The sequence below is a fragment of the Pseudoliparis swirei genome, chromosome 23 (genome assembly GCF_029220125.1).
Source record: "Pseudoliparis swirei isolate HS2019 ecotype Mariana Trench chromosome 23, NWPU_hadal_v1, whole genome shotgun sequence".
In the NCBI taxonomy this organism is placed as follows: Eukaryota; Metazoa; Chordata; class Actinopteri; order Perciformes; family Liparidae; genus Pseudoliparis; species Pseudoliparis swirei.
The window spans coordinates 15826981-15846887 of NC_079410.1; the positions used below are offsets into that span (position 1 = coordinate 15826981).

Here is a 19907-nt window from a genome sequence, read left to right on the forward strand (position 1 = left end):
GTTTAAGTGTAATAGCACAACTGTCAGCCCGCGGTGCTCACACACACACACACACACACACACACACAGAGTTGCACACAGACAAATCCTCCAGCAAAACATACAAATGCACTGACAGGCCGACGAGCCCAACTTCAAAAGCTAGAAATAAATAAATTAAAGAAGTCTGATTCGGGTGAATAAATAACAAGAGGAGAGAGAGAGATGAAAACAGGAAGGAGAGACGGAGGGTACAGCGGTAAGAGAGGAAGCAGAGAGGGAGATGCAGTGATTTCTGGAAGGAGGCTGGAGGTGGAGGCAGGGAGATAGAGAGGGAGATTGTCACACACACACACACACACACTTCTAATCTTCAAGTTCAACTGGCATGCAGAGATGAAAACACACTCCGGGAGACACAGTTGTGTGTGTTTTGCACGGTGCCTGAAAAACACATGCAGCGTAAGGCCATGCGACTTTCTTGTCTCTTTAGTTTCCTCCACTCTGTGTCTTTTTTCTTCTTCTTTTTTTTTTATTATTTGGAGAAGGGTGTGAGTGTGAATGCAAATATGCAAATGAAACGGTTATTATTGCATTGCTCATCAAGCAGCGCGGAGCAGACATTAATAGGCTGATGAATATGCATGTGAATTTGTTAATTAAGTTAATTATTCTGCTGAAAATGCATTCGTCTTCCAAGGACATCTTCCCCAGGATTCCAACCTGCTCCGCTCATTAGTCATGCGATATTTTACACTGGGCACTGGGACAAGAGGTAGGAATGGGAGGGGCAGGAGGGGCCACCGGGGTTGATATGTATACTACATCAGGGCATCATGGTTTTCAAGTCCACTTAAGACCAGCAGTAGGAGACTCAGAAAGAGATAAAATGGTATTATAACGGCGTCTAATCATTCATCGGCTCTTCAAGACTGGAGGGTCAGGGGAAGAGACAAAGCCCTGAACCCTGCTACAGTACAGCGTACACACTCAGAGCGGCCAGACATTCGCTCCATCTCTGCTTTTTCTCTTTCCTCTCCAGTAATTCCCCCTCTTCGCTGCTTTTCCTCTAATTGCTTATTAAAACCCTCTTAAATGAACTTTTTGTGCCAACTTTCCAACACATTAATTAATTGTTGTAGCCAATTAAGTGTCGCTGCGCAAATGAGCTTCAGCACAAATGGTCCTGCAGGGCCCCCCCCCCCCCACCCTCCCGCCCCTCTCTCTCTCTCTCTCTCTCTCTACACCATCCGCCTCCTCCTTCTTCTTCTCCACCACCCTCGCTGACTGCTTTCCCAGCAGCCCCTCTGCTCTTAAAGCGGCAGCCTCCACGCAGACAGAGAGAGAGAGACACAATGATCTCGCCTTGCTCAGGAGGCTCTTTGAATCTAATCGGTAATGAGATGCTTAGACCTTGGAACGTACTTTGCTTTACAGAAGTGCAGCATCATGCAGAGAGGGCGATGTGACTTCGGCTTGACTGGAGAACATTTTTTAAAGGATTTCTTTTTGTTCCTTTTGAGCCGTTTCCTCATTATTGCTTATGGATGGCACAAATAAAAACAAACACTACAGTAGAGGTATAATTTATACCGAAGGAGTGGATGTGATTCAGGATTATTTGGAGTTTTATGACCTGGCGACAGTGACTTTACATACAATCAACACACATCTGTATCAGTTGGCCCATCCAGAAGTCTCCTAAAAACTCTTTGGTTGCTCTCACTTCTGCTGAGTGATAAAGAAATAACAAATGTGTGTGTGACAGCAGTTTCTCACAAAACTATAAACTGAGTAGAAATAGAGATGGTGTTATGGCATCTATAAAGCATGCTGTTGCAGCACTAAAGCATATATCACTGCTGGGCTAAAGTCAATCAATGTTCAAAATATCACATGAATATAGATGTAGCCATAAACGAAATGACTGGCATTAAATTTGGTTTGATTGAAGACAAAGAAGGGATGTGATGAAGACAGCACAATGTGCTCACTTCCCAAGTTGCATTCATAATTAAATGTTGTTTCCTGTTGCCCAACTATCAGGGGGAAACAATTGTAAATGTCCATTCAAATATTAGTTTTTGTATCCCGTATATTTGTACATGTTCAGTTTACTAATTATGCTTTACATTAGCTGTCCTTTGCTGACTACTCTGCATGTGTGTGTGTGTGTGTGTGTGTGTGTGTGTGTGTGTGATGTGGGACTGTGGGAGTCCCTTCCTCCCCTCACTGAGTTTACACATAGTCACTGATCAAACAGCCTCAGTCATCAAGCTCAACATCAAACCTTAGCATGGCTCAGAGACAACAGCGGCCCAGATTCATACTGCACATGGCGCTACCACGCACGCACACGCACACACACACACACACACATGGCGCTACCACGCACGCACACACACACACACACTGGCAGAAAGACACACGCGTAGACGAGCATACACACATGCACACACACACACGTAGACAAGCGCACGCACACACACACACACACACAATAATAGGTGTTTGGAGAGAGACAAATTAACTTGTTTTAAAGAGTCAGTTAAGAGATTTGTACGAGTGCAGATCCTATTTTTTCCCCCTTAAATTCAAATCTAGATTTTTATTGCAGGAACGAGTAAAAGAATAATAAAAAATGACTGATTGAATTTATGGAGTGCCTCGGCTGCAGGATTCATAGGAATGTTTTGTCTGGAGACGCCTGCATCAGCCATATCTCAAACTGAAACTGTGCACATTTGAATGTTAACATGGACTTGAGTTCATAAATCTCAAAGCAAGTCTGAAGGCTCATCTAAATAGTGTTATGCCTAAATAGGTAACATATAAAAAGTTTAATTCACTCAAACGTTTCCTTACACTAAATCGAAATGCAGGATCACTTGCTGCTCCCCTCCCGAGTACATGTCCGTGTCCATCAACCTTCTCCATCCCAACTCACTTCCTGTTCCGTCCTCCTGAGGAGTGAGCTTTGCTAAAGCGTAGCACCGGTTCAGACAGACACAGATAGCTCGTTACATTGTTTGTTGTGGCAATCTAAAAAAATATTTAAAATCCTGCAGCTCGGTAACTTTCAGCTAGAAGCTTCTGAAAGGTCACTGCAAGGTTAAACCGGACTTTCTACAACAACACTAAATAAACACCATCATCCACTGCTGGCCGCTGTGGCTGGTAGTTTACAGATTTATTCTGCCCCAAAATCCATCAGCAGTGGCTGGTGTGCATTAAAGCAGATGGATGCACGCTCCTAAGTGCCCTTTGTACTCAGTCAGGGTCGAGGCAGATGTGTGATGTGAGAGCTGGCTCCTTCATTTGACATTTTTAAAAAAGGAGCCGCTGTTTGTTCAATTTCTTACAGATTTCACATCGTGAACAATACGCAACTGCCGTGATCAAGATTTTAAATGTTTGCATTAAGTGCATTAATAAAAATGTGGACTCAATTGACTGAAATGGACAATCTATGAATTCACCAATTGTCTGGAAGTCCTCCAAAATCACTGCGGCGGAGAGTGAAGCGGCGGCATCCAAAATGGAGGCTCCGCTTTGAGTGCCGCCGCACGTCTCTGCCATGGCGAGTACGTGCCTCAGACTGGCAGCGTGGCACATTTATGGGCATTCCCCATAAGGTGCCTTTCTGATTGATGGCACAGCCTCCTGCACCTCCCTCTTCACTCCTCAGTCCTGATTTATTCGTCTAGTCTCTGTGACTTGGCATTGCCCACTTCTTCTCCTGTGAAAAAAAAAAAAATCCCTGCGGGCACATTCACTATTATTTGGAGTCCCGATGGGCGAAAAAAAGCATCAGACGGAAACATACACACCCTCGTACACACACACACCACCGTCTCATCCCACTCACACTGGGCCTGTGATAGAGGGCAGGTGAGCCTCCCACTGCCTCCTCTCTGAAAGGATCTCTCACCCAGAGGGATCAGCTGCTTGGTGGGCCAGAGGGGTAAGCGGCTCTGTGAGCCTGCCAAGTGGGGAACTGGTCGGGGTACGCATGAGACCAATCCTGACGCACACACACACACACGTATATAAACACACACAGCCAGTCTTGCATGAACCTTGCAGGCCTCTCTCTTTGCCAATCTGTAGTTTATGATCCTTGTCTGCCTGTCAGGATGTTCATAAAGAGATCAACCCACGTGGTCACGGAACCAACACATAAATGAGATTGATCCGAAGGGAGCATTTCACGCCACTGTGTGACTGGCTCAGTCTTACACTTCACATATTAGGCAGTGTGTATGGAACGGTGTAAATTAAACCACAATGATCTATAATATTGCTTTAAATAAGTCTCCAACTGAGTGTTCCAAGAGCTAACTTGATAAATCACACCTGAAACCATATTGAATATTTTAATCAAGATTGAGTTATTCTTTTGTGTTTTCTTCCTTGCATGTTAGTCATTTTCTTTGCATGATTAATTATTTCCCTTCCTTGATGCGTTCCTAGTTGAAAATAAATAGCCTGTAGAATGAAAGACAAACTAACAGGAGCATCCAGAAATTAAGAGGAATAAGAATAATCAGAAATCTGGTGCATAACTTCGCCCAGACTGCAGCTTTACTCTGATCCGGCTGTGAGGACCGCCTGCAGATGGAGCTGTGTGAATGAGTGCCTACCATCTAGTGGCCACTTTCAGAGACGCCAGGAGAGAATATTCAACTGGTCGCATTACTTCCTTTAATCAACTGAACAGGGACAACACATATTACAAAATATTTGTTTCTTTTTACGGACACGCCAAACCGTTTTCTTCTCCCATTCTTTTTCCAAAGCAAAAGAAAACAAACAAAGAAAACGGGAATCGTGGACCATTTTTTTCAAGCGTGAAACATTTTCTTTATGTAGAAAATAACAGCAGCAAAAAAAAAGAAAATATTTTGTTGCACAGGTTGTCAGGGAGGAGATGACGGAGGCGTTCACAGCCCAATGGGAAAAGGCAAATAAGTCAGTTTCTGTCTGTGTATACATGTTTCTATAGCTTTATATTTCAATAGCTTGAGTATTATAAAGAGGTCCGTTGTAATCTAGTGGTTAAATCCATATTTCAGACAGGAAAGTACTGCAGGCCAGGCTTGTTAGGACACAGAGGTGTGCTGTATGCAAAGGAAGGAGAATGCACATGGACCGAGAACACGTTGCAGTTCAGCCGAGTGACAGACAGAATATAATATGGAATAGCCTTTGGGTAAAAAAATAATAATAATACAGCCCTGCAGATGTACACTGTTGTAGTACATACCGAGCAGAACCGTAGAACCGTAACCCACACAGCCCCGACAGGCCGAGATCCTTCAGGGGTCACAAAGGAGGCACTGGGCTGAAAACAGGGGCGGCAGCCGGCGTTGCTCCAGTGTTCCCGCCTTAAATATATTCACACGCAGGTATTTTAGCTTCCATCACAGTCATCGTCACCACTTCATCGGAGTGGACGGCCGGGACTTCCTCCCCCTAAACACTGCTAACTTTGTTAGAAGTGGGCACTGCAGTGGACATGACAATCATTTGTTTGGGGGGGGGGGGGGGGGAGAACATAAATAGATCACAGCTGCTTTCTAAGTTGAGCGTCCGCTGCATGGCACTCAATTTGGAAGCTAAACTTCATTCAAGTCAGTGGATAGGAAAGAGCGAGGGATTGCAGGCGGCGACTGTCACCTCATGGGTAGTTAGAGGTCAGAGCGACCCCGGGTCCAAACACGGCCTCCATCGCAACACAACAGCTGCTCAGGGGGAAGTGGTGACGACCTGAAAAGGGCTCTCTTTAAGACATTCATTTTCATAATCTTTGATTCAACTTTAGCTACCTGCTCATGGTCCAGTGAGTCATAATCAGCTGGGGGGGGGCCCCTCCGCCTTTTCCTTCACGCCAGGGTCACCGTCGCAGGACACCGAGGTCCGTCTCTCCGGGGGAACTGAGGGTCAGCGGGCAGCGCCGTGAGAAAAGCGGAGGTCCTGGTCTTTCGGGAACTGTGCTGCAGTGGCGGGAGCAGCACTCCCCAGGCCTGCTGGGGTATCAGCTGCAGCCGTAGATTTCTGCGGCGTGTCTGCAACCCAGGGAGGAGGCTGTCCGCGGGCCGAGGCACCCGCAGCAGGAGGGGGGTCCTTGCTGCGCTGAGGGCCCCCAGCTTCAGAGTCCTGCTGCGAGATGAGCTGGAGCAAGGCAGCTGCCATGGCAGGGCTGATGTCCTGGCTGGGTTGGGCCGCACACCCAGCCTGCTGGGCATTTCCAAGGGGCGCTGATGGAGGGGGCCCGGGTGGAGAGGGCGGACGCTGCTCACCAGAGGGAGGCATCTGGTTGACCCCGAGCTGTTTCTTCTTTGATGTTGCACCACCTGAAGAGGACAAACAGGACAGAGGAAGAAACATTAGGCATGAAGGATTAACATGTTGAGTTTCAGTGTGCCCCATCTGTACGATAACCCAAAGTCTTACTCGGCTTCCTGTTCAATCTGCATTTACGGAAAGTCAAACTGTATTCGTTACATTGTTGGCCTGACAGTTACACAATGTTGACATTCCTAGCTTCACCACTAGAGGGAGAGCAGAGGACTCTAAATGTATCACATAAAGGACATTTCAGAACGATTCTAAGGGAAAACATATCTGCTGGTTTTGTTGCAACAAACTTAACTTTGTTATTAACCTATGGACATTTTAAATATACGGAGCAATATTTGCAAAAACTATTCAGACCTAAATACAAAGTTGGCATCCGAAAATTATCCTCGCCTGCACCTATTCAGATCTAATAAATCTCATGGTCAAATTAAATTATATTTATTTGAATGCGATTCATCACCCCTAAATGATGTTTAATGAACACAGTATAACATTTAATGTATTCACTCTGGGTTCAAAACAGCTGGAGCTCTTTTTGTTTTTCCTCCAACCAACCTTGAAAAAGAAAATGGGGGGGAAAAAATGCAGTAACTAGATGAGGAAACACTAGGAAGGACATGTACAGCTGGATGAACAGAAAGGGTGACTTATGTAGAGGGATATTAAGTATTTAAAAAAAGGTCAGGACAAAATTACTGAGCCGGGTTCGTCTCATTCTTTTCCAACAGCAGTGCAAGACAACCCGCGGGGGAGGAGGCTGCAGACGCCTCGACAGGGAGAATAACCAGAAGAAAACAGGACCGTTACCATTCCAGTGTCGGCAGCATCGGCAATCGTTTTATTCATCTTGCTAATCACATTTTTAATTAATATGAGTCAGAGTGAACAGTTTGAAACAAAACAAAAAGGTGTGACAAAGCAAAGTTAAAAGAAACACATGCAGGTGAGGGCTAAAGACTCAAAACATTTATTTTCACTTTATAATTTATTAGACTTTCTTGATAAAAAGGCTGACATTACAGACTGTTTAAAGCAACATCGCCTCATGTGAAGAATCCATGACATCTGCTTTATCGTGAAAATGAAGTGAGAACACCAGTGGAGATGGGAAGGATACAGAGACAGACTGTGAGAAAGAAACGAGGAAGTGGGAGAAACGGGGAAGGATCAATACAGTGCGAACCTCTCTTTTCACTCCAATTCATAAAACTAAATTTCCTCCCGATTTATTGAGCACACCAGTGAGAGACGACCATGTGCACCAAACCTTTGACTGGTTCCCAGGGTCATGTGACGACCAACGCTCCAGTGATATTTTGCGAGGTACTTCATTTTTCAATACGGGAGGTGGTAAACGGGGACGATGGCGAGTGTTGGGTGGGGATGCATGATACGACTAGTGGCCCAATTTATTTGGTAAATTGATCACTGTTGATTCCATCGGGTAGTCTAAAGTGTAATTCATTTGATGGAATATACAGGAATTTTGAATAACAAAACTCAGTCAGCTTTTTTTGTTCTCTGCCCTCCTCTCCTCAATCTTGCTGTCCCCAGTTATTTTCAACTGACCTTGGTTCCCCCTTTTTTCCACCCTCTAGAGACTAAACCTGGACTTGCCCTTGCGATCAGTAGTAGAGGCGGACGAACCGCGCATTAGTGCCTCCTCTGACTGGACGCCATTGCTCTCGTCGGCTTGCTCCTCGGCTTGTGGCTTAATGATATGGCCCAAAATGAGAGCCAGCAGCTTGGCCTGGTCATCCTGGCTGAGCGGTGGGTCTCCGGATGTCGGAGAGAGTTCCTGGGGTTCAGGAGGCGGCTCTGGGGGCTGAGACCTGGGAGCAGACTGGGCCTGGTCCTCTGGCGCCCCCTGGTGGTCAGAGGCCTCACTGAGGGCAGACAACGACTGGCTGAGTGTCTCTGGTTTAGAGAGGTTGAGAAGCTGAGCCACCTGGGGCAGGCTGAGGTCCGTCTGTCCCTGGAGGAGGTTGAGCAGCACCGCCAGCTCGGTCTGGTTCAACTGCTCTGCAACAACTCCCAGGCCTGAACACATTCCCGCAACAACAATTCAAACCATGAAAATACAACACCTACAAACAAAAAGATACATAAACATTGCTTCTGAATAATTCTTTTGTTTAACTTCTGAGCAGTGCAACAGTATGTCAGCATCAACAGAAAGTCTCTACAGCTTTCGCCGGAAACTAAAAACACATCTTTTCCGACTATATCTGGATTAAAACACAGTTTAGCACTTCAGTGGCACTTAAATAGCTCTTATTATAATAATAATAATAATCATTTATTTTATATAGCGCTTCTCAAGTATGGTACTTTTGTAGTTCGACTATGTTGAGGAAATGTTACTTTCTGTATTCTTGTTGTTCTTAGTTTGTACTCTAGGTTGAATGCACTTAATGTAAGTCGCTTTGGATAAAAGCGTCTGCTAAATGACATGTAATGTAACATGGGTCTGAAATAAACACAGTAATTATAGAACAATAATAAAACAAGGACATGAATGGTGCCCCTGAAGTCAGGTTATCATTCCCTCAATGTTACCAAAGTCTGCAAATCTTCTCAGTTTGCATTTTTTGGGGTAAAGCTGTGTATTGAAAAACTTAACATAAAAGCATATCTTGTGTCCATGTGCATTTCTGCGGAATAGTTTTAAGAGGCTTGTTGTTACCTGACAACTCGCTCTCCAAGTTGGCCGTGGCGGGAGGCTTTCCTGGTGGAGGCGGTGGGGCTCCAGCCGGGCTGATTTGGGGCCGGCTGTTCTCTCCACTGGAGGTCCCTGTCGACTGCTTACGGGGCACTTTGGGCACAGGCACTTCCTCGTGAACCCCGCTCTGACGTGCACGGCGTCGCTTCTTACTCCACAGCTCGTGGCAGTCCTGATAGTGAGGAAGACTGGAGTCGCAGTCGGCAGATAGAGACGCAAAGAAAAGTTAATTATAGAACAACCATGAAGTACAATTCTCTAATCAGATAGAACCAAAGAAATGCCACAAATTTGATATATAAACCACAATTATTAAGTATGTGGAAAGTATTTTTCCAATGGCGATCACAATTACAAGAAAAAAAACACACCACACATCCGATACTATATATGAAAAGTGGAATCGGGGGCCATGGGGCTACTGACTCTGGCAGCGGCATCTTGCTGGGCTCAACGTTACTCAGAAAGTCGCTGCTGAGCGCGTGCTCCGCCGTGCAACGCCGTGCAGGGTCGAGGGTCAGCATGCGGTCCAGCAGGTCCAAGGCAGGGGTCGGTAAACTGTGCAGAAGAGGAAAGATTGTTCAACTGTCGAAACAGACAGGGGGGGTGGACCTCGGCTACTCTGGGAAAGCTCAGCACGGCTCCGCACAAGGCAAACTCCTCCCGCAGCCGCCGTCTGTACTGCTTCTTGGGTTTCATGGTGTTGAAGAGGGGAAGTTTAATGACGTCAGGCCAGACTGCAGGACAGGGGCTCCCGCACAGACGGCTGAGGGAGATGACAGGAGAACGGCAACGATGGGCTCAGAAACAGAAATTGAGGTGTAGCGGTGGCAGCAGAAGATATTACTGACGGTGTTGCTAAAGGAAAGCCTACCTGATGAGCTCCAGCTGCAGGAGCTCCTGGTTAGCTTGGAAGATGGGCTTCTTGGTAAAGAGCTCTCCCAGAATACACCTGAGCCATGACAAAGAATGGGTAGATGTAGTACAGACATATACACCACCACTCACCACGCTTAAAACAGTCCCAGTGTGTGAATGTCGTGAAAAATGTATATGAAAAATGAAATAACGTGAGTGTGAATGAGTGATCCTGACAGTGTCACTCACCCACAGCTCCATACGTCAATGGCTGGACCGTATCTCTCCTCTCCCAGCAGGAGTTCAGGGGGTCGATACCATAGTGTGATTACTTTATTAGTGTACGGCCGACTGGAGGGGGGGAGAAAGAGAGGGGACGATGAGACTCGGTGGACTGTCAGAGCATCCATGCCCCCCTCCTCCCAGGAGCCCAAACAAACATTTCAGCTTTCATTCATGGGAATCTCTCTGAAGGGAAAGTCGGACAAACACCACCATCTAGTGGAGAGTCTTTGTAAAACATGCTCACGGTAAATCTATTACTGCTTCAATGATCATTGGCACATTTAATCGTGCACTCAAAACACAGAAGCAAGCAGATGAGGTGCACATATTTTGCATTCTTTTATCTGTAAAATATGGAGTTGACAAATACTCATGTCTTACCTTTCCTCAGAAATGTAAAGCCGAGCCAAACCAAAGTCAGCCAGTTTGATCTGACCTCTGTACAACGAAAGATAAAGATAGAAGCATCAACACTACAAAGCACGAGCACAGAAGCACTGACGACTACAAACTATTGAGACAGAAACGGACCCTGTTCTTTTTGATTCGTTGTCTGATTCAGGTTCAATACTGAGACGAGAATGAGTTCACTGACATTTTAACTGATGGAAAAATAGACGCTCGGATTTGTCTTTTCTCTTCTCGAAGTGCAGTGTTCAAACTCAACAAATTTCAAAACTAAATGTATATATTTACAGATAGTTGTACCGTTGCAGGGCAGTGTCTCTCAGAGCTTCATTTCACAGCAAAACCCACAAATACTTTTTATTAGCACCGTAGCTATTGCAGCTCGTTTCGCTTCCCCTCGCATCCCAACATGTTTATAGAGTGGATTCACTTTTGTAATCTGAGAACTTGCTCCTTTATTGCTGTAATTTGAAGTGCTGGTTTGTTGCTAAGTAATTAGCTTTTCCTGCTAACCGATCATTAAAGTTGGCATTTAACTGTTTTTGGTCTTTAAGTTTACAGTATTTACAGGATACAGCTGCAGTCAAACCATCTGCAGGGATGTTTCCAAGTTGATGATGCTGCATTACAGATGATATTATTAAAGTCAGTTTACAAAAGGGAATCAGAGGTTAGTTAACCAGACACGCCTGAAACAGACGTTACTGCCAATCAACTGAATCCCAGCTGCTACTGCAAATGGACCACAACCAACAGTCTCCATAGAGGACACAATATTTCCCTCCCGACGCTTCCTTACCGGTTGTTGAGCAGTATGTTGGAGCATTTGATGTCTCTGTGCAGGAAGTTGTTCTTGTGGCAGTAGTCCAGACCCTCCATCAGCTGGCGCATGAAGCTGCGGATGTGCTGATGGGAGAACTGGACCAGGCCCGATTCCAGCAGGCCCATCAGGTCGTGGTCCATGTACTCAAACACCAGGTAAAATGCACCTAAATACAGAGGGAAGATGTATTTAGAAACCAGAAACACAATATACACTCATGAACCCCACGTCTCAAGGTTAGAGAGGTTTGCGATGCACTTGGATGGGCTCATATTATTTAACCTAGCTTAATATGTGCTTCTCAGTCAGTGAGTATGTTCACTTTTAAAATTCTTCTCTTAACCTACAAAGCCTTGATTGGCGATGCACCATCATATCTTAAGGAGCTTGTAGTACCATATTGCCCCACTAGAGAGCTACGCTCACTAAATGCGGGACTACTTGTAAGTTCCTAGTCTTAAAAAGTAGAATGGGAGCCAGAGCCTTTAGTTATCAAGCTCCTCTATGGAACCAGCTTCCACCTTCAGTCCGGGAGGCAGACACAGTCACCTCGTTTAAGAGTAGACTTAAGACCTTCCTCTTTGACAGAGCTTATAGTTAGGGCTGAATCAGGTTCACCTGGTCCAGCCCCTTGATATGCTGCTATAGGCTTATAGCTGCCGGGGGACGTTTAGGATGCACTGAGCACCTATCTCCTCTTTTTTCTCTCCTTAAGGATGAATTTTCATCTCTCAATCACACGTTACTAACTCTGCTTTCTCCCCGGAGTCCATTTGACTTCACGTCTTATGGGGTCATCGGACCCTATGAGACGGCATAGATCCTATCTGCCTGATGGATCATCGAGGTCTGGGTCGTGGAATTCCTGCTCCTGACTACGCCACTGTCCTGTTGAGACTCCGCCCACTGTTGAGACTCCGCCCACTCCTCCTCCCCACCGCCATCTGCCTGATGGATCGTGGAGGTCTCCATCGTGGAATATGCCTACTATGAACTATTCATACACTCTGTCATATTCATTGAATGTATTTTAACTCTAAATCTGTCCTTCTGTACACATTACATCTATTGCATCTGTCCATCCTGGAGAGGGATCCTCCTCTGTTGCTCTCCTGAAGGTTTCTTCCCTTTTTTCCCCCCTGAAGGGTTATTTGGGAGTTTTTCCTGATCCGATGCGAGGTTTTGGGGCAGGGATGTCTATGTGTACAGATTGTAAAGCACTCAGAGACAAATTTGTAATTTGTGAAATTGGGCTATACAAATAAACTGAATTGAATTGAATTGAATCTGTACAACAACAACTGTGCTGTATCATAACTGCACAGCCAGCTACAGTACACTGTCATGTTTACTTCTCAAAGTATGAACCAGCACTGCTCCATGTGGAATGCAACTTAAGTGAATCATCACATGCTGCCACATAACCAAACCAGATGTAGTAATTACTCGTCCTAGTTTTTTGTGGTTTTCTTACGAGGTGTATTGTATGCAAGTTGAATGAGAAAATCTTCTGGTTTCAATCTGAGAACTTATATTTCCTGATGCCAAACATTGGTCATTCGACATTATTAATGTTTGTTAAAAATAGAGTAGACCTATTACTTTTATGCATTTGTCAAACGTCATACCCACAGATCAATAAACACATATTTTTAACGTCTATAGCTTGATACAGTGCGATTTGAAGTTGATCTGATTGCCAATCTATTAAGCTTAGATTAACTATGAGTTTATACTTTTAACTGCACATGAAATTAAATGTAGAGTATTTTTAAAAATCGACTGCCACAGTAAATAATGGACAGTGATATACAAGGTGTGGAAGTACAGGGCACAGCAACACGTGTAGTCATTTTTCTTTTGTACACTGTTGCGATTTTTAAACATATTCTCACAGTTCTGTCTTTTGTATGACAAATTGGTGTTGATGGTCTGTAGGGCTGCAACAACGAATCAAAAATCGATTAAAATTAAATTAATAAAATGAAATTAATTACAAATTAAAATACAAATTCATTATCGATTTGTTGTGTAGCGCGATTATTGGAGAGGAAGTTATTCAAACGTAGTCGGGGTGAAAGTCACCGAGCTGTGTGAGCCTACGGGTGATGTTCTGAACCCGAAGACGAGGGCGTTGGATGTTACGACGTGTGTGGGATTTCCACAACAAGTATAAAGTAGAAATAGTGGTTAGTTCTTCCATGACGGAAATGATAACCGTTTTCACGGAGCAAATTAACGGAGATAAGCCCCGCCCACTCACCGACGGGAATGACGCGATTAAACCAGAAATAGTCGGGCGAGGAACCTCAAGCGAGTTAAGCGTCGTCAGTTCTGTTTCTAAATAAAGGGTTGAAAATTAATGTGTTTTATTTTAATCCGATTAATCGAAAAATGTATCAACAGATTAATTGATTATAAAAATAATCGTTAGTTGCAGCCCCAATGGTATGAGACCTCCTGTGATTATCACTGCAGCCCTGAGCAATGTGCACAAAAGTGGTGGGAGAAAATCCACAACACGACCACTCTTCTTTCAGACACAGCTGTGGGTTACAATTCTGACACTGACTATAGCAACACGGCAGAAAGTTCCCGCCAGTCACCGCAGTCGAGGAGCACACTTTCCATTATCCCAGTAGTGCCAGATAATATCGAACCTCCTTACCTCTGTCCTTTTTAAAGTCAAGTGCATCCTGCTTATCAGTGACTATCTCCTTCATGTTGACGACACTGCGGTGCTTGAGCTGCCGCAAGATCTTGATCTCTCTAATGGCTGTGATGGGGAATCCCTCCTTTTCATTGTCCAATCGCACTTTCTTCAAAGCCACCAGTTGACCTATCGTGTAAAAAAACAAAGAGTATTTAGAGAAAATCGTCAATGTGAATTTTGTCTGTGCACGTTTTAATGTAAAACACATGAGTGTTACAGTGACTTAAGTCCAGATAATATTGCCTTACCAGTGATTTTGTCCTTGGCTTTGTACACCTGGCCATAGGTGCCTTCCCCTATGATGCCAATGATATCAAACTTATCGACACAGCGTTTGCCCCAGTCGCTCTGGTTATGTTTGCGCTCACCATAACGCTCGCAGCAAATCCTGTAAAGCAACAAAAAGAAAATTGGATTTTACTTTATGTTGGATTAAGGAGAGGAGGAATAGAAGCAGGTGAGTAAAAAATGAAACTCACTTTGGTCTCTTCTTAAGGACTGCCTGGGGTAGCGGTGGGGGCTGGTGGATGGGGAACTGTGGGGGTGAAGAGTCACCTCCAGAAAGGGTGGGTGGTAAAGGAAGGTCGATGAGTGATGGCCGGCTGCGGACTTCCTTCTCCTTCCTGGATGGCCTGTGAGGAGGTGTGGACTTCTTTGGACTGACGGTGTAAAATACAAACATATTTAGGATAAAAGCATAATTGACGAAAGACAGAAGAAAATATTCAATTTGTACTTAATATGCACTCCTTGTATGTGTATCCAAGATCACTTTTTTTTTTCACCCAGCTCACCGTTGTTTGTAATACAACAGATGGGGTCAGATAAGAGCGTTGCAACTTTGAGTTCACATTAGTGCAACATAACAAGTGAATATGACCATACAAGAATGATAAAGAGGCAGGCAGTCATTTTGATGTGGGGCATACAGTGGCCTGCCACCCTGTAATTTTCGTCTACCTACTATTGAAATAAGACCATTTTCACAAGTTCTTCATATCTAAAGCGATGTCTTGCTTACTGTCACTTGACATGAGTGATGATAATGACAGAAGAAAAACTAAAGATTGGTGACTTCAGTGGTGTATTATGATGCATGTACTGTGGGCTATATTTTAGAAGCACAGATTAGAGAATGCATTCAGACCAGTGCTCAAAATGTACTTTTATGTCCTCCTTCCACTGTTGCATTTCAAAACTTCCTAAATCCAATTGCCTGGTGCAAATGTCCACCCCTGTTTGGTGTCCAGTGTGATGTATTATGTTGGTCTGCATCCTAGTTGGAGGTTACTCACCTGTCCTGAGTGGTTCCGAGCAGTGCGGGTGGTAAAGGCAGGAGAGGAAGAGTCGACGTCTTGTGGAGCGGCATCTGGCGGACCGGGCTGCGTGTCGGAAGCGGAGCTGGCGATACGGCCTGGGCTGTGGTTATGGGTGTAGGAGGCTGGACAGTCGTTTCTGCCTGAAGTGGCAGTGGAGGAACCTGGGTGGCTGGAGCGGGTGGCAAAGGAGGGGAGGGCTGAGGCGGTGCAGGCGAGGAGGTGGAAGAGGAAGGCGGAGGTGCAGTAACCAAATCTTGACCACTGGGAGCATCCTGGGGTAACGGCACAGGTGGTGGGGGCAGAGGTTCTGCTGCTGCCGAGTCTCTTTCTGGCTGAGGAGCTGCGGCTTTAGTTGGCCGCAAGGAGGCGGGGGTTGCAGATTTACGCGCCAGTGCAGGTGGAGGAGTGGAAGCACCACTACTAGCACGGGCCGCCGCCTCAGCAGCCTGCCGTTCCTTCTTCCTGCGGCTCAGCTCTGCTCCCAGGCTGGAGTTAAGGGGCAGGCGGGGAGGAGAGCGGCTAGTTGGTCGGCTGCTGTGGGAGCTGGCCCCCGCCGCAACAGAGGAAGTGTGCCTCTTGCTACGGGAACGAGAGGGGGAGCGACGAGAAGACGAGTAGTGGAGAGGGGAACGACTCCTGGAGCGGCCAGACCGCCTAAATTATAGAAATAAAACATTTTTTAAAATCTTCCTGCAGTCAGAGAATATCAAACAACATGTTGCATTCTTTAGAGAACAGTTAAAAAATAAAACAGTGGGAAGTAAATTGCCCACCACTAAATAAAATGGCGGTTGATCAAACATAATGAAATTGAAACCATGAGACCGTTTGACATGTATTTGTAACAAAGTTTATGTAGACAAAAAGGCAAAAACTACTGTTTGTTAAAACCGAAGTAAAGGTTGGTTCCAAAACAAATACATTCTGCTAGTACCAATTATAATCTGTCCACTGTGAATTCACATTTTAACTCACACGGTGCAGCTATACTTCAACCATGTGTGGAAACGACTGGCTTTTTATGCTGTGGAAAACATATTACTATGGTTTTTATACATTAATATAACTGAACATCTTGTTGCTTATAAAACAATTTCAAAATGTGTTCTCACCACCAGGCAGTAGTTTATTGAGTTGCCTTTGTAAGAGAACAGTACATCTACTGTACATCTTACGCGTAATCATAAACGCAAAAGTCTGATGATTACCGTAAAGGCGCAGACAGTGTTCCTGCGCCCTAACCGTCTCATAGCAGCCAAAGCTGTTGCATTTGCACTGCAAAATAAAATGGCTGATGTTAAACTGTTTTAACACCGGCCTGTATTGACATTACCCCACATCCTTTAATTTGTGATTTTGGGCTATGCAAAAGTAATTGAATTTTAAACTAATTTAAATGTTCGCTTTAGTCAATGTTATCAAGGGTACAAGCAACAATGTGGCAGGCCTGAGAAGGCCTCTGCCAGTTCAACGGCTCTACCTGAATGTAGACATACAACCAGGTTGCTTCTGTTTGTTTAAACCGCCCAAAAAGGAGGATATTGGATAATAAAACGTCGAAATGTGCGCCACTATGTAAACATATTACTAAATCTGTCTCAATCGGGGACATGTGTTTTGTACGATGACAAACTTAATTTTAAATAATATAATGATGTACATAATACACATGAAATATTCCCCGAGACGGTAAATATGCCTTGCAGCATGTACTCACCGTGACATGGGGCTGGTGCTGGAGGACCGGCGGGCGCCGTAGGGGCTGTTGGAGCGTCTCCTCGAGTAGGGGCTGCTGTCCCTCTCATAGCTGGAGGACCTGTGTCTGCTGCCGTAGGGGCTGTCGGATCTCTGCCTGCTGCGGCGGGACATATCCCCGTAAGGACTGGGGCTCTGCTGGGCCACCCTCCGTCGGGAGTAGCTGTCATCCCCCTGCTGCCCATACCCGCTGCCCTGCGGACTCTCGCTGCCCGCCCCTCTGCGGGGACTGGGCGACAGAGCGGAGCTGGTGCCCTTCCTGCGGGGGCTTCCCCTAACGGCAGCCTTGCCCTTAGGGCTCGACTTGTGGCTCTTGGAGGACTTGCGGTGGCTTCGGTCCGCTCGGTTCTTCTGGGAGGAGCTGCGGCTGCCCTCCCCCAGGCCTTCTTTCCGTTGTTGCTTATCTTTGCGAGACTTCCCCGAGCGGCTGCTCTCCTTGCTGCGAGACGAGGAGGTGGAGGAAGTAGTGCTACCGACACTGGCTACAGGCTGTACCTGGGTGGAGAGCATCGGCTCCCCGCGTTTAGAGTCCCCCTCTGGCTGGACCTGGCGCTTAGATGAGAGGCCAGAGGACGCAGCCTTCTCCTTGCTCTTTCCTGCACTCCCTTTCTCGCAGTCTTTGCTATTCTTTTTCTTGTACCCACGTTCTCCATTTCCAGAGTCTCTAACTTTATTCGGGTCCTTTGACTTTTTTCGGTATTGTCGTTGGCCCCTGTTCTCTCTATCGCCGCCTTCGATGTCGTCCTTTTCGTCGTCCGGCGAGGGCTCGAGTCGGTCACCGCCCCCCCTATCAGAAGGCTTCGAGGACGGTGGGTCTGAGAAAGTGTCCGAGTCCGAGCTGATATCGTCGTACTCCACCAGAGGCTTCACAGTGTGGACACCAGGTGGCGCCGCACCTCCGAGGGTATAATCGTCGGGTCCCGGTGCTGCCGATAATTCACGATTATGTTTGGTTGATTTGTGCCTTTTGCGCTTGGAAGAGGACATTGGAGATTTTAACTGCACGTTACCGTCCTTGCTAGTCTTGTCGACTGCAGAAGTGTGAGTCGAGGCCTGGGTCTGGTGGAGCGCACCGCTAGATTCCGGCTTCTTCTTGGTCCCATGGTGTCGGTCCGAGCCAGGCATCCCTTACGCCGGCGTCGGTACCTCGGCTGCGACTGGGCCTCGGTGGTCCAGGCAATTCATTCACAGGGGACCAGTAGAGCTCCTCCAATCCCAGACAACAAGTTTTACGTTACTAAGCACAAACTGCAAGAAAACAAACACAAATCAACAGACCAGGCCGCTCACGTCCAGTCCTCCTCAACGCCAATTCATTCCACCGAAATCGACACCATAGTTCGGCCAAGCAGAGCAACGCCACGGTGGTTGTCCGGTGCTGTAGACTGTGTACTTTAAAGAGTCAGTGGAGGAAAAGGATCCCGACCAAGCATCGGAACATTGTGATGTCGTCTCCGTCTGAATTTAGCTAGCACCGCTAGCTAATGCTCGACTGCTAGCGAGCTGACTCGTAAAAAAGAAAAAGTCCCTTTGAGAAAGGTGTCCTTGTCCAGTGCCAAGTTAAGTAAAGGTGCTTTTATTCCACAGAATTACGATCTTAGCATTCAGAAACAAGCAAGTGCCTTCATTAAAAGACGCTCGTTTCTCGAACAAATGAAAACTTGACCCGTTGGTAGTTTACATGTTCCCTTTAATGTAGGTTTTATCCCCTATAAAGTCAATATTGATTATAAATCATAGTATTTTCGTGTGCAGTAGATGTTCCAGTTTATTATCAATGGCTCTGGGAATCAACCAGGCCTATATTTAGGGCGATGCTAGTGGATTTAATATCATCCACAGCCCTATCTGAAGGAGACTACAAACGCCATTATGGCTCCTGTGACTAGCAACTTCGCACAGCGGAATGAACCGGAAGCCGGAACGCTGTCAATCTGGGTCGTGTCGAGGCAACGGCCTATCACAACGCATAGCCCGCCTACTCGACTCGTGGTCGCGCGCCAGCAACGCAACATGTAAAAAAAAAAAAAAAAGAACAACATTCAAGTATTACAGATTTCATTTGAAATGAAAGAACACACAACATTGGATTCGCGGCAATTGGAAATATCAGAATCGTGGTGGATTTTACATTTTAAACATGGCAAAAATGGATTACCAACAGGCAACAGGCGCAACTGTCCTGGGGCCCTGACAGCTCCATGCTTTTGTGCAATCTGGTCTATTTCACTATTGATGGAGGAAAATTGTTCCGCAGCAGTTGCAGAACAAAGTGGTAATGTGCAATAGAGGGTAAATGAACACAATATAATCAATAACGATTATCAATGAGGTGTAAAAAACAAATTCACAGAATGCCACAAATGTAAACAGGTGTACCCAAGCGTTATATAAATTAAAAGGTTAACGAAATATACACATGCAAAAAGTAAACATTTAACAGCGAGGATTATTTCAATTATATGTTAAGATTAGTTGAACACGGAATATACAATACATAGCAAGCTAATTACAGTGGTTGCTGCATACTTTATAAAGCTTACTGTAAGCATTTGAAGTTGAGAGGAATGATGACGAGTTAAACTTTGCACACCTGTTTTTCTGGTTCTGGGTGTGTGCTGTTTTAGCTGGGTCCCATATTAAAGGGGCAAAACCCCAAGCATTGCATCTCATTGAATGCTT

General features: G+C 45.6%; 1 protein-coding gene across 4 annotated transcripts; it reads right to left on the bottom strand.

Annotated features, from left to right (window-relative positions):
* Positions 1 to 4660: 4660 nt before the first annotated feature.
* cdk12 (cyclin-dependent kinase 12) lies at positions 4661 to 19085 on the bottom strand. 4 transcript variants are annotated; one of them, XR_008830555.1, is made up of 15 exons: positions 17188 to 19085; positions 15447 to 16124; positions 14631 to 14810; positions 14400 to 14539; positions 14107 to 14277; positions 11415 to 11604; positions 10589 to 10645; positions 10172 to 10273; positions 9939 to 10016; positions 9714 to 9830; positions 9491 to 9622; positions 9029 to 9252; positions 7960 to 8382; positions 5808 to 6335; positions 4661 to 5366 (listed from the first exon to the last, which is right to left on the bottom strand). XR_008830555.1 is itself a non-coding variant. In XM_056406102.1 (15 exons), the coding sequence occupies exons 1-15, from the start codon at positions 18348 to 18350 to the stop codon at positions 5923 to 5925; spliced, it is 3984 nt and encodes a 1327-aa protein (XP_056262077.1). In that variant the 5' UTR covers positions 18351 to 19085; the 3' UTR covers positions 4661 to 5922. The 4 variants fall into 4 exon arrangements, 3 of the variants coding, with proteins under 3 accessions (XP_056262077.1, XP_056262076.1, XP_056262075.1); XM_056406102.1 differs by having other exon boundaries at positions 4661 to 6335; positions 17188 to 18151; positions 18236 to 19085; XM_056406101.1 differs by having other exon boundaries at positions 4661 to 6335; positions 7990 to 8382.
* Between the last annotated feature and the right edge of the window lie 822 nt (positions 19086 to 19907).